Consider the following 12,635-nt stretch of genomic DNA (forward strand, 5'->3'; position numbering starts at 1 on the left):
CTCGGATTCGAAGCCTTGCAGCGAGTATAGACAGAATTTGGGCTTCCAGACGGCTAGGCGAGTACATGTATTCTTGATGGTTATCCGTTCAGACTCAAAGCCATAATTAGTTGGAAGCCGAGCTCAGCGAACCGCCCAAGTAGACGGTTCAGATGTTCCTTTCGTGCCGCCGCCCAAGTAACACCGCTTGGCGGCACGAAAAACTTTAGGTCTGGGTCTACTTGCAACTCAAGGAGGCAGGCCGAAAAAAGACCACGCCATGGGGATTTCGGAGACGTTTATGTCGCAAGATGATACTTTATCGTGCGAATACGACAAGAAGAACTCGAACAAATTGGTCTTTGACGGTGTGCCGGCGGCAACCTAAAGACCCTTGAGCAAGCGCCGAGCCTCTGCCGACCCCGGCGCCCCGGTCTTCGTATCGATAGATCGCACGGTGTACGGATAGGCAACCGGGACGAAGCGGCGGCCACTCTTCCGTTGACTCCTTTCCCGTACAGGGGTACCATGATAATGGACTGCCAGGACTGGTACATGGCCACAGTTACTGAGACCCGCTAAGAGAATTGTGTGCGGGCACGACAGGGCGGCACAGGCGGGAAGTGAGGTCAGCATGCGATGTGCTTGGTGAGTTCTTCGAAATAAGTAAGGTAGTTGAAAATTGTCACGAATCAGCATATAGAGTAGCTGTGGGACTGTGGATACCTGAGGCAGTGGCTGGTGCCCCAGACACCAGCTGCCTGATCCACCTCCTGGTTGATCCAGCCCACCGCAGCCACCTTCACCACAACATCACCAACCAACCGTCAATACCAGTCGTATTGCCTCATTGCTTGCCTCGTTGGTCCAGATGAGCAGTGTGTACTGCCCACAGTAGCTCATGGAAATCGGGATCTCAATTGTGGTCTAATCAACTATGAAAAGAGGAAAAGGGAAGCCCTCGAGGGAGCCCCTTTTGTATGCCCATACCCCTGTCTACACCTTACCTCTACCCCTGAGGTATCCACTGCTATACCTCTTTCGTGACAAAGATTGAGTTGGTTGGTTCGGATGCAGCCAGACTTCCTGTCTTGCCACTCCACCGCAACATCACAGGCATCTTGCATACAGCACCGCAAGCCTGCATCGGTTGCCGGCTCAAAATGATTTAGCAAGTTTTCCATCGAGCCACTGAAGCTTCTATTGATATGACTGTGGAAATTCTCCAACCTACCGGCATGATGGTTCGCAAACCCCTGCTGCGAACGCTGCTACGCTCGCCTTTATTAGTCTCGGTAACTGCTGGTCAGTGCAGTTGTTTCTCCCAACCTTTGCCTTTGTGTTCAGAGAGACATACACTTTCTTGTGATCTGCACCTCATTTCAATTTGACAGAGCCGTGCAGCATGAAGGTTTCGTCTGTCGTCTCGTCAGCCATCCTGGCTTCGGTCGCGCTCGCTGCACCCTCGGTCAAGCCACGCGGCGACGCAACCACAGACCAGGCGCAGTTTGCCGATCTCACTGCCGGCATCCAAGCCGATGTGCTCGAGGCACTGGATGAGCGGGAGGCTAGGTTGAAAAAGAGTGGTGAATCTGCCAACTGCACCACAAGCAACATTGTATTCCGTAAGGAGTAGTAAGTGCTGAGATTTGTGTCCAAAATCATTGTTGAAGACTGGAGACTGACGAGCAAATAGTGGCGCTCTCTCTTTGAGCGAGAGGCTTTCTTATGTGAACGCCGTCAAGTGTCTTCAACGCCTGCCACCACGAACACCGGCCAATGTCTCTGCTGGCGCTCGATCTCGGGTATGCAATAATATCCACGGCTTTATCCGAGCTTTTTTAGCGCGGCAACCCGGGCTTGACTGACTCGTTGAATAGTTTGATGACTTTGTCGTGACCCATATTCAGCAGACCATGACGATCCACTACACAGGTAACTTTATGCCGTGGCATCGGTGGTTCGTCTATCTCTATGAGAAGGCCTTGCGCGATGAATGTGGCTACACCGGCTATCAACCCGTGAGTTCTTTCGAACTACGTGATTTTTTCACCTTTTCTAACACTTAGATATCAGTACTGGGACTGGCCCAAGTATGCTTCCGCACCTGAAAAGTCCCCTATTTTCAATGGAGACCCTTACAGTCTCGGCGGAAACGGCGAGTACACCCCCCATGACGGGCCTGTCATTGAGCCGCCCGAAGGGATTGGCGGCTCAAGCATCCAATTGCCTGCTGGTGTCGGCGGAGGATTCGTGACTACCGGACCGTTTGCGAACATGACTGTACATCTTGGCCCGGTCGGCGGTCTTGAGGGCACGGCGCCCGGGCCGGACGGTGGTTTAGGTTACAACCCTCGCGGCCTGAAGCGTGACGTCGGCCCGGCCATGAACCAAAGATACGCCAACTACACAACGGTATTGAGTGAGTATCTCTCCATGTGCCTATCAAGTGACTACATGTAATATCGAGGCTGACAAACTTCCCAGACTTGTTGCTCAAGCCCAACATCTCAGAGTACAGGCTTTTGAGCGAGGGAGTTCCCTATACCCCTGAGATTGGACCGCACGGAGGAATGCATTACGCCATCTCCGGTGATCCAGGTGCGGACCTGTTCACGTCACCTGGCGACCCTGCATTTTGGGTTCATCACGGTATGATGGACCGCATGTGGACTTTTTGGTAAGAATTTCAGGATTCAATCGTATTCGATGACATCTAATTTTTGGACTAATAGGCAAGCGCTTGATCCTATCGCACGCCAACAAGAGCTGAACGGAGGTGACTACGGCCACATCACTTGGGCCAACAGCCCGCCATCCGTGAAGACCCAGCTCACGGACGTTATCGACATGGGATACACGGGACCCTCAATCAAGGTTGAAGATGTGATGGACACCATGTCGGGACCATTCTGCTACTTCTACCTTTGACGCTCTGACTGAGCTGGCGAGTCTCATCCCGCTCACAGTCCGGATAGACATCGACAGATCTTTTCGAACCACGGAAATATGGAGCTTAGATGTAGTAAGGTACTTAGTGTCTAATGAATTATGTATGAAGGTATGTAAGTATGAAGTCACGCGATGAAGGGCGGCGGTCTTGATGTTGCTACATGAAGATGACCGGGTACTACAGAACAATAATAATACTTGACGCATGTCCCATTGCCTCTTTGTCTTGAATATGACATGTACGAGATTCACGTGAACAAATAATTGCGACCTAACTCATCATAGACTTCAGCCAAGTTCGGGGCCCCTTCTCGGAGTTACGCCCCTCAACACCCTTGTGAGAGCCCTCGATAATCTCGGTGTCCAGCGGCAACACTCCCAGCTTCCTTGCCTCTTCATCAGTTAAAGTCGCATAGTAGTCCACCTCATCAATAACACCAGCTTCCGGAGGGGGCCAGATGGTGTTGATACCCAGATGAAGCAAGAATGATATAGCGAAGCCTAGTGGGAACGCCAAGTAGTAGAGATTGATCCAACCCTCGGCAACCTTGACGCTGTTAGGGGTAACGCTCGCAGCAAAACCTGGGAGCTGCGTCGCAAAACCACACACCCAGGCGATAAAGGTTCTGGGGTTGAAGCCCTTGTAGTAGTAAAAAGAGCCATCTGGACGAGGGTGGTAGAGATCCGACAACTTGATTCTGCGTCTGCGGATGATGAAGTAGTCGCAGATCTGGATGCCGATAATGGGACCAAGGAAGACGCTGTAAGCAGATAGGATGCTGATGAAGACAGCTGCCGATGACAGGAGCTCCCACGGGCAAAGTGCGATGCTCAGCACGAGACCGATGTAAGCCCCGCGTCTGATGTTGATGTATCGACAGAACAGACCAGACAGATCCATGCCAGCGGAGAAAGCATTGTCAACAGAGTTGATGCTCAGTTGGATACACAAGAGACCAAGTCCAGCAAAGAAGGCCCCTGCACGGCTTTTGGCATTGTAGTCTGTATCTAACCATGATTGAACGATCAAGGGCGGGTTCCAGATCGGTTCACCGTAGATGACACCAGTTGCTGAGGCAGCCAAGCAGCCAAAGGTAGGGAAGATGGCCCCAAAGAAGATGATGCTGAACCATTGTCCGAAGATCTGGTCTCCAGGTTTCCGAGCAAAGCGACAGTAGTCCGGTTGGTTGGTCAATCCGACAGCAATGCTGCCGATGACCGTGGTGATGCCGTGGACGATTTGCCAGCCGAGTTCGCTTGAGGACATTTGCTTTGACCCTTGGCGGACCAGAGACCCTGCTTCGCCGGCTGTGGCTAAAGCCCATATCATGATGGATATCAGAGTAATCGAAGAGATGATGTTGAAAGCAAGAATGATTTTCTGAATCCTCTCAGGCCGAACGTAGAGGATAGGAATGAGGAGAACGTTGAAGATGATCCAACCGATGAAGTCTTTGGTGGTAAGGTGCGAAGATTCGGGGAACACGTTGCCTAGCGATTCGAATGAAGGGAAGATTGCCGAAAGACTGAAGTCTGTGAGTAATAGGTCACGCGGAGGGAATTCGTGTCTTTATTACTGACCAGTTGACAACTGTCAAACCTCCAGTCCATGACTGCACAGCGAACCACACCAAACTAAGGATGATTCTCTGGATCAGAATGATGTACTGCCCGTACACACCCCAGATATATCGTGAAACAACCGGAAATCCAATGTGCCAATGAGCGCCTACATGTCCGTTGAAGATGGCAACAAGGGCGATGATAATCTTGCCGATGACAATGGCAATCACGCTCTGCCAGACGGATAGTCCAGTAGCAACAAGGGATGCGCCGAGCTGCCAATTAGAAACTATCACAGTGTTAGTTGAGCCAACAAACTTATTAACACCAATGATTCACTGACTGGCAACCTGGTTAGTTAACCAGAATGAGATGAAAGTCGATGTTGTCCATCTTCGACGGCTTGGAGGCAAAGGCCTGATGTCTTCGTTGATCCACAGGTTGGACTCGGCCACATCAGTGTCGGGTAGCCGTGCCCATCTCAAAAGCCCGCTGAGACTCATATTAACAACTACGAATCTGAGATATTGAGAGTCTCTGAAGGGTTCGTAGGCCAGGACGAGGGACATTAACTTGGTTTAATGGACCCGGGCCCGAAGAGAGTCAACGCTCACGCGAATGTCGGATGAAGTTCCTCCATGTCGGTAATGCCCCTGATACGTTGCATCGGCGCCCGCTTGGCAGACTTTCACGTCATCTAAAGCCTCTATCGATAACCCAAACACGAGCATTATGTACGTGTAGATATCGACTTAGGCTATTTCTTATCGTTGGAGAATGCCTCCAAACACTCCGTAGGTGTGAAGCTCTTATCATAGTTCAAGCGAGTGTGGAGCATGGACGGTGATAAGCACGGCATTGGGCAAAGTCTGGAGATCAACAACCCAGGGGATCCAAGTTTACCCTGCAACCTCATCGTTCGGCATCTGGTCTCCGGACCTTTAAGCGCATGTTTTCACGGAGGGGACACGCGGTTGTACCTGCCCGATTATCTATCATTATCTATCCTTTGCGCCGTCCTAAAGACTAGTGGCATACGGTATCTGACCGTGGCCGTGGTGTTGGGAACTCATTCAACCGCTTTATCCGCTTCGACCACATGCCTGTGGGATGATCTGCGACGACACGAGCTTTGGCCAAGGACCAGCGACATTGCCATTCGGGGTCTGTTGGCGCGAATTGCTTGGAGCAAAAGAGATGGGCGCAACTTATATGAGACTCTGACAACAAAATTCGTATTGCTGAGAAAGTCGTGGAGCGGAAACAAGAAAACACCAACACTGTGAGGAGCCAAGCTGTGATCTGACTACCAAAATGGGAGAGATGCCACCAGCACGGCGGACTGTACGGATTGGTGTTGACGTTGGAGGTGAGTCTACGAGCTCCATCCGTCAGCTCAGACACGAGGAGGATTGACATCCTGGTGTGCCGCTCGTCTTGTCGAATAGAGACTTTACTGAAGAGCAATCCGGCTGACAGCTTGACTTCGAAGGAACAAACACGGATGCCGTCGCAATCGACTTGAGTCTCCAAAATACCGCGGACCGCGGGGTCCTGGCACATTTCAAAACTCCAACGACCCCAGACGCCAGTGCAGGCATTGAGACCGCCGTAAGCACCGTTCTCGCCGCCGCCGGTCTGACCAACTCGCCAGAACGCATCGCGAGCGTCACCATCGGGACAACGCACTTTATCAACGCAGTAATTGAGCGCGATGTTCGTCGCCTGCAGCGCGTCGGCGTCCTCCGACTGAGTAAATCCTTCCTACGTGAAGTACCTGCTTTCGCCGAATTTCCTCCGGACCTGGCAGCCGTGATCCAGTCTTACGTGGGCATCGTCGACGGCGGATTACACATTGACGGCTCGCAGGAGGCGCCGGTAGTGGAATCTCAGGTCGTTGCTGAGTGCGTCAAGATTCGCGAGAGTGGCGTCGGCGCCGTTGTTGTGTCTGGTGTATACTCGCCCATCGACGAAGTGTTTGGGCAAGAGGAAAAGGTTCGCAACATCCTTCTCCGCGAAGTCCCTGGCGTGGATGTCGTGTGCAGCAAAGAGGCTAGTGCGAGCATCGGCTTCATTGAGCGAGAGAATGCCGCCATCCTGAACGGTGCTATCCTGCGCTATGCAAGGAAGACTGTGAGCAGATTCCGTCTTGCAATGAAGAGGCTTAATCTCTCTTGCCCTCTCTTCTTGACTCAGAACGATGGCACAATTCTGGACGCAGCGTCTGCGGCAAAGATTCCGATTAGGACCTTTTCGAGCGGTCCCACAAACTCGATGCGCGGCGCGGCATACCTCGCGGGCCTAGACACCGGCGGTGACAGCTCTGCAATTGTGGTTGACATTGGTGGAACTACATCTGATGTTGGCGTCCTACTTCCCTCAGGCATGCCTCGACAAGCATCGGCCTACGTTACGGTAGCTGGGGTGAGAGTCAACTACTCCATGCCTCATCTTCACTCTGTCGGTCTCGGCGGAGGTTCCATCGTCAGACACGTTGATGGCAAGGTCAAAGTTGGTCCCGAGTCTGTCGGACTCGAGCTGACCACACGTGCGCTTGTCTTTGGCGGAGACGTTTGCACGACAACAGATATTGCAGTCGCAGCTGGCAAAGCAGTCGTAGGTGCAACCGAGCACGCCGAGAGTCTCGACGCCACCTTTGTGGAAGAAGCAATCCTCCGCATCAAAGCACTGTTGGAAGGTGCCGTTGACGTTATCAAGACTTCACCAGACCCCGTCCCGGTACTCCTCGTCGGTGGAGGCGCCATTCTATCACCAGAGAGCCTGAAAGGTGCCTCAAAGCTTGTTCGACCGCCGTTCCACGATGTCGCCAACGCAGTTGGTGCTGCCATTGCACGTGTCTGCGGCGCTGTTGATATCGTGCAGGGTACCACTCACCAGACAGAAGGGCAAGCCATCGAGAACGCCAAGAAGATGGCCGTTGAGCGCGCCATTGCTGCTGGTGCGATTCCGGAAAGTATCAAGATCGCCGAGATCGAGACGATGCCGCTACAATACGTCGCCAACCAGATCCGAACACTCGTCAAAGCCGTTGGCGACATTGACCTCCACGCCAAACTGGAAGAGGTGGTCGAGGAGAACGAAGAAGAAGATGGCGAGGAACAGGTTGAAGCGACCAAAGACTTGACGCGGGCTACCGTAGAAGAAGAGAAGATTGATCCAGCTAAGTATAAGCCAGCCGTTCTTCGAAATACGAGCGGCATTTCAGAATGGCACATTACCGAAACTGACTTGGAGTACCTTGCCGATGGCTGTTACGTGCTCGGGTGCGCAGGCGGCGGGAGCCCGGCAGCGTCGAAGATCCAGCTCCGAAATATGCTCAGAGCAGGACACAAGATGCGTGTTATCGAGCCATCCTCGCTGAAGGATTCAGATGTCATCTACTGGGGTGGTAAGTGATCCCACCTTGTCAAATCAAGGGGCTCTAGTGATCAACTAACTTCGACTAGGCCACATGGGCTCGCCGGCTGTCTCCATCGAACGACTGCAGTCGATCGAGACGGTAGATGCCTTCAAGGGCTTGATGGAATACCTTCGCCATGACAAGTTCGACGCCGTGATGGGTCTCGAGATTGGTGGTGCCAACGGCCTCGAACCCTTCCTCATTGGTTCATCCCGGTTCTATGACAGTCCAATCATTGACGGCGACTGGATGGGCAGGGCATACCCAACATACTGGCAGACGACGCTGGCCGTGCATGCTCCGCTAGAGTTGGTTCCGTGTGCGATAGACTCTGGGGACGGCAAGACAATCGTCATGACCAGAGCGCCCAACGATGAAATTGTCGACCGTGCTCTGCGCGCTTCATGCTCCGAGATGGGTTCGCGCGTAGGCATGGCAGCCAAGCCGACGACAAGCGACAGGGTCAAGAAATTCGGCGTTCTCAACACTGTTTCTCTTGCATGGCGGATCGGGCGCTGTATTGCGCTCTGCCAAGTGATGAACACGATGAGCACGGTCGCTGAGTCGATCATCAAAGAGGCAGGTGGCCTCGAGGCTGCCAAGGTCTTGTTCAGGGGCAAAGTTATGAAGGTTGAGAGGCGCCTTTTCAAAGGCCACTCATACGGTGAAGTACATATTGCCGCCTTTGAAAGTGGAGATGAAGATGAAGCTGCGAACAACAAGGAGAGGGTCGCTGCCGTTGCGCAAGGAGGCACGATGAAGATCCCTTTCAAGAACGAGAACATTTTGGCAGAGCACACTGATGAGGGCGGCAAGACTAGCATAGTAGCTGCTGTGCCAGATCTAATTTCGATCTTGGACAATGAGTCGGGCAGAGCTCTCGGAGTGCCTGAGTTCAAGTATGGATATAGAGTTACAGTCATTGGCATTACTTGCTCGCCGCGGTGGACGGAGACGCAAGCTGGTCTGGACATTGGCGGACCAAGTGCTTTTGGTTACGACATCGAGTACAAGCCGCTGGGAAAGTATGTAGAGCCACGAAGTGTGCTGGAAGAATACTCCAATTAGGGTCGGGACGGGTACATGTCAAAGATATCGAGATCGTCTTTAAGCAGACAAATAGAATTAGATTTGTGAGATTGCGCTTGAACCCGCGCAGTAGGTAAATATCTGGACAACACCTCTAAGTGATGAAAGAAGCGAATGAAAATAAGTAGAGGTAAAAAGGGGGTATAAGATGAACCGAAGCAAGACAGAAGGAAAAGAAATCATCGTCCTCTCATCAATACAACCGAAGTAACCCACAACAAAAGAAACACTTCATCCTCTCATTCCTGGTCCGGCTCTGACTTGGCACTGGAAGGCTTCTCGAACGTAACTTCCTGAGTCACCACAGTCGTGGTCCGAATGTGTCCCCTGACATGCTGACCATCCATCACGCTGTCCCTCTTGCTCTTCACCGGAGACATTTTGTCCAGGCTTTCGGGTGCTCCCGTGCTAACGCTGACGGTGTACTCAGCCGACGTCTCACTCTCCTGTCCGGACAACTCAACTCCGTCTTGGCAATTCAACCCTTCCGTGCTGCTCAAGGGGCGATGAATCCCCAGCCCGCGCATGAAACTGGCTCTGTTGTTGCCTTCGCTAGCCTGAGCGTAAGGGTTTCCATATTTCGATGGTCTGCCACTGCTCATGAACTGCAGTGAGGACGCGTTGAAGAGGCGTGGCAGTAGAGTGACGAAGATTGGTCGGAGGGTGGGGAGACAGGCCGCCAAAATACCTATGGCGACCTCGAGGAAGGACCATGTCGCAGCGTCCACGTTATCCCAGTACGGGTCTTTGGTGTCTGCTGCAACGCGGAGGGTTCGGATTCGGAGTGCGGAGATGATGCAAGTACTGGTGAAGGACAAGTCAGACAAGTGAATCGTAAGAGTGCATGTGAGAGTAAAGTTGAGCTTACAAGAAACCAAGACAGAATACTACGAGTAACATTCGCTTCTGCTTGCGAGGGAGTTGCAACGAGTTTATGACAGGAATCGGCATGCTGAAAATGGCAAAGTCGGCTATGAGGTTGACTCCGGCCATGGTGTACCAAATGGCAAGAAAGTCTATGCATCGACCTTCGATGGTCGGGTCCCAGAAGGCGGCAACGGGAAGACACATCATAGGGAGAAGGAAGGAGAGCATGGCGGTCCACGAGATCATGAAAGCAAGACCCCATAGTGTCAACTTCTGCATAATGTCGATGGCGAAAATACGACGGTACTGTAATAGGATGGAGACCTTGACAACGCAGGTCGCGATGTTGTACACGATGATCGAAGAGTAAAAGGACTGACGATGTTGTAAGTAAAGGCTCCGAGTACGAGTGGACCCAATAGTGGTTTACCTTCATGTAAGGAACGTAGTCCTCAGGGGGAGGAACCCAAGAATGAAAGCCAAGACCCCACTTGCTTTCTTCAGAGCCATTAGTCGATATTCACAGGTTGCAGTATCATCTGAACTTACCAAGCCCAATGGCAACAGCCGATCCGATGAGGAACATCTGCAAAAGCAATAGTGTGAGCCGCCAAGTCCAAGCCTCAAAAAGGTGCTGTTATGGCTTACCTGGGCAACCACCATCACCGAATCGTCCAGGCCGAAAGTTCGCAGCATCTTGACCCTAGTGTAGACCCGAAGACTAACCGCTGCAGTCGAAAGAACGGATCCGACAGCCAGAATGGCAACTATCTCTCCAAATCGGGATTGGCCATCGAGGGCATGGTCGATGGTGCTGACGGATGCCTGTTGCTGAGTCTCTTGTATCGCGTTGAGGTTTCTGACGAGGACGTTTGCCGCCATCTCTGACAGACCTCCAGATGACGTGCGTTAGTGGCGTAATTTTAGTCGATTTGTGAAGACCAAAAAGTAGAAGCCTTCGTCTGTGATCGAAGAGCAGAGGTCTTCAGTCATCCTTATTGTACTCTCACCTCGCCAGGGAAATTTGCCCGCATCAGATCGAGACCCCAGCAGACGCAAGCCATGTTTCCACCTGCACCGGTGCAATTTTCGAATTATCGGGTCATCTCTGCGGACATGGATACTCCCACGCGGTTGAACGTCGTAATAGAGGCTGAGTGGGAAAAGAGAGCGCACTAGTCACCTAGTCGATGGCCCAAGATCTTCCGTGGGGTAGCATTGGTGCCCTTGAGGCAACTCTGGCAGGGATCGGCCATCATGAAGCCGTGAGAAACCAATCCGGGGAAGGGGATGAGATTCCGCCAAGCGTCGCGATGCAAGGGCCAACCTCCCATGTATACGATATCTATCCCGATTTCCAACAGACTCGACACACCAGGCCGACATGGCCGCAACTTCGCAAAGAGGGGGGAAGGTGCTCAAGATGCACTCGCTAGCCAATTACGAGTGCAGTCTCGACTGGGTTACAGATCGAGAGATACCTGTCTGAAGGATTGCTGCAGAACATAGGGCCCGAACTTGCCCCTGAATCCAGCAGTAATGGATTGCGTAGCGCGGTATGTGGAATTTACCAATCGGTGACCAGACTGCTTGTCGCGAATTCTGCGCGTAACCGAGTCTCGGAACTTTATTCGACGCAACGCTGGAGTGAAGGACGGACTGTCGCCAGTTCGGGTGGCCTTTGCATGTTCGGATGAAGACACCCGCGAGATCCGGTGGCTTGAGAAGATGGCCCTTGGTCTCGTTTGTGTGTAGCCGCCGAGTGAGCAGAATATCGAGGCCGTTGAAGTCGGCACCAGGGAGCTGTCACAGATCGCGGCCGACAGTGCAACCATTAACGTCGGCACTAGAGACAGTGTGTATCATCGATCTCAAACCGACTCCTTCTTTCGCTGTGTTCATTTCCTGCGTGGAACCTTGGCGCCCGCCCGACGGCACGCTTTGAGTTGCGCCTTTGGTCAAATGTCTGTGAGTTGGTCTCGTTGCTAGCGTCAACGGTTGGTTGCTCTTGGAGGCCTGCCTCGGGCACGCGCACGTCCCGGGCAGCTCTGTAGCTCGGCGATGGCGGACACGCGAAGTCCACGTGGTAACAGACAAGATTGATCAGCAAATGCAGAGACATCAAGAGCTTTCTGATAGTTGAGACATTTTCGCTACTTCGTACATCAGTTACAGCTATCATGTGTGAGTTTGTGATCTTGGCAGAGTTCAGTTAGTGAGCAATAACCCTTTGAAATCGCAATTCTAGTGCCGATCAACTGCAGTTTGAGACCAGACGACAGGCATTTTTTCTCCACGCCGGAAAGAACGGCTGACACGGAGGCGGGGGAAGATCATTGTGCCAAACCCATCCATGAGCCCTATCAAGACAGAGGATCAGCTCGGATTTCGTCATTTGCAAGACACGGAAGTCTAAATGTGAAATTTATCGAAATCTTCGGGTGCAGGGTAGTGAATAGGAAGTGACAGGGTAAATTGCCGACGACCCAAACCCATGTGTGAACCGATGAAGGATGCATTTAACTGTGAGTATGGTATGTTATATCAGATGAAGACAGATCAACATATGAGCCCGCAGCAGTGGCCCAGCTGTGTCCTGAAGGAGACGGCAATGCTTTGGTAAGTACTAATTGGTCTGCGAAACTCTCCAGTCAGTCCAGAATAGGAATGCGGCAACTCTCAGCGGTTCCATCAGAACGATGATCTCTTCCCGTTAGTCGTGAGAACTAGGGCCTGACGGGAGAAACAAAAAAACTTTACTCCA

At 52.3% G+C, this 12,635-nt stretch overlaps 4 protein-coding genes across 4 annotated transcripts; 2 read left to right on the forward strand and 2 right to left on the reverse strand.

Annotated features, from left to right (window-relative positions):
• The first annotated feature begins 1,204 nt into the window (after positions 1–1,204).
• Positions 1,205–3,238, forward strand: BDP81DRAFT_376666 (uncharacterized protein). Its single transcript, XM_060586753.1, has 6 exons — positions 1,205–1,614; positions 1,676–1,784; positions 1,860–2,000; positions 2,056–2,401; positions 2,467–2,659; positions 2,715–3,238. Exons 1-6 carry the CDS (start codon positions 1,385–1,387, stop codon positions 2,908–2,910), a joined length of 1,215 nt encoding a protein of 404 aa, XP_060444449.1. The 5' UTR covers positions 1,205–1,384; the 3' UTR covers positions 2,911–3,238.
• Positions 2,756–5,046, reverse strand: BDP81DRAFT_491008 (NCS1 nucleoside transporter). Its single transcript, XM_060595300.1, has 3 exons — positions 4,838–5,046; positions 4,513–4,783; positions 2,756–4,457 (listed from the first exon to the last, which is right to left on the reverse strand). Exons 1-3 carry the CDS (start codon positions 4,995–4,997, stop codon positions 3,203–3,205), a joined length of 1,686 nt encoding a protein of 561 aa, XP_060444450.1. The 5' UTR covers positions 4,998–5,046; the 3' UTR covers positions 2,756–3,202.
• A 627-nt stretch (positions 5,047–5,673) lies between these two features.
• Positions 5,674–9,113, forward strand: BDP81DRAFT_491015 (hydantoinase/oxoprolinase). Its single transcript, XM_060595301.1, has 3 exons — positions 5,674–5,863; positions 5,987–7,903; positions 7,962–9,113. The coding sequence occupies exons 1-3, from the start codon at positions 5,809–5,811 to the stop codon at positions 8,981–8,983; spliced, it is 2,994 nt and encodes a 997-aa protein (XP_060444451.1). The 5' UTR covers positions 5,674–5,808; the 3' UTR covers positions 8,984–9,113.
• A 130-nt stretch (positions 9,114–9,243) lies between these two features.
• On the reverse strand, positions 9,244–11,016 carry BDP81DRAFT_472535 (uncharacterized protein; the record flags this gene model as incomplete). Its single annotated transcript, XM_060594619.1, has 5 exons — positions 10,520–11,016; positions 10,421–10,457; positions 10,302–10,369; positions 9,873–10,246; positions 9,244–9,808 (listed from the first exon to the last, which is right to left on the reverse strand). Exons 1-5 carry the CDS (start codon positions 10,751–10,753, stop codon positions 9,244–9,246), a joined length of 1,278 nt encoding a protein of 425 aa, XP_060444452.1. The 5' UTR covers positions 10,754–11,016.
• Positions 11,017–12,635: the final 1,619 nt, after the last annotated feature.

The sequence above is a fragment of the Colletotrichum phormii genome (assembly GCF_030913505.1).
Source record: "Colletotrichum phormii strain CBS 102054 chromosome Unknown BDP81scaffold_12, whole genome shotgun sequence".
Classification (NCBI taxonomy): domain Eukaryota; kingdom Fungi; phylum Ascomycota; class Sordariomycetes; order Glomerellales; family Glomerellaceae; genus Colletotrichum; species Colletotrichum phormii.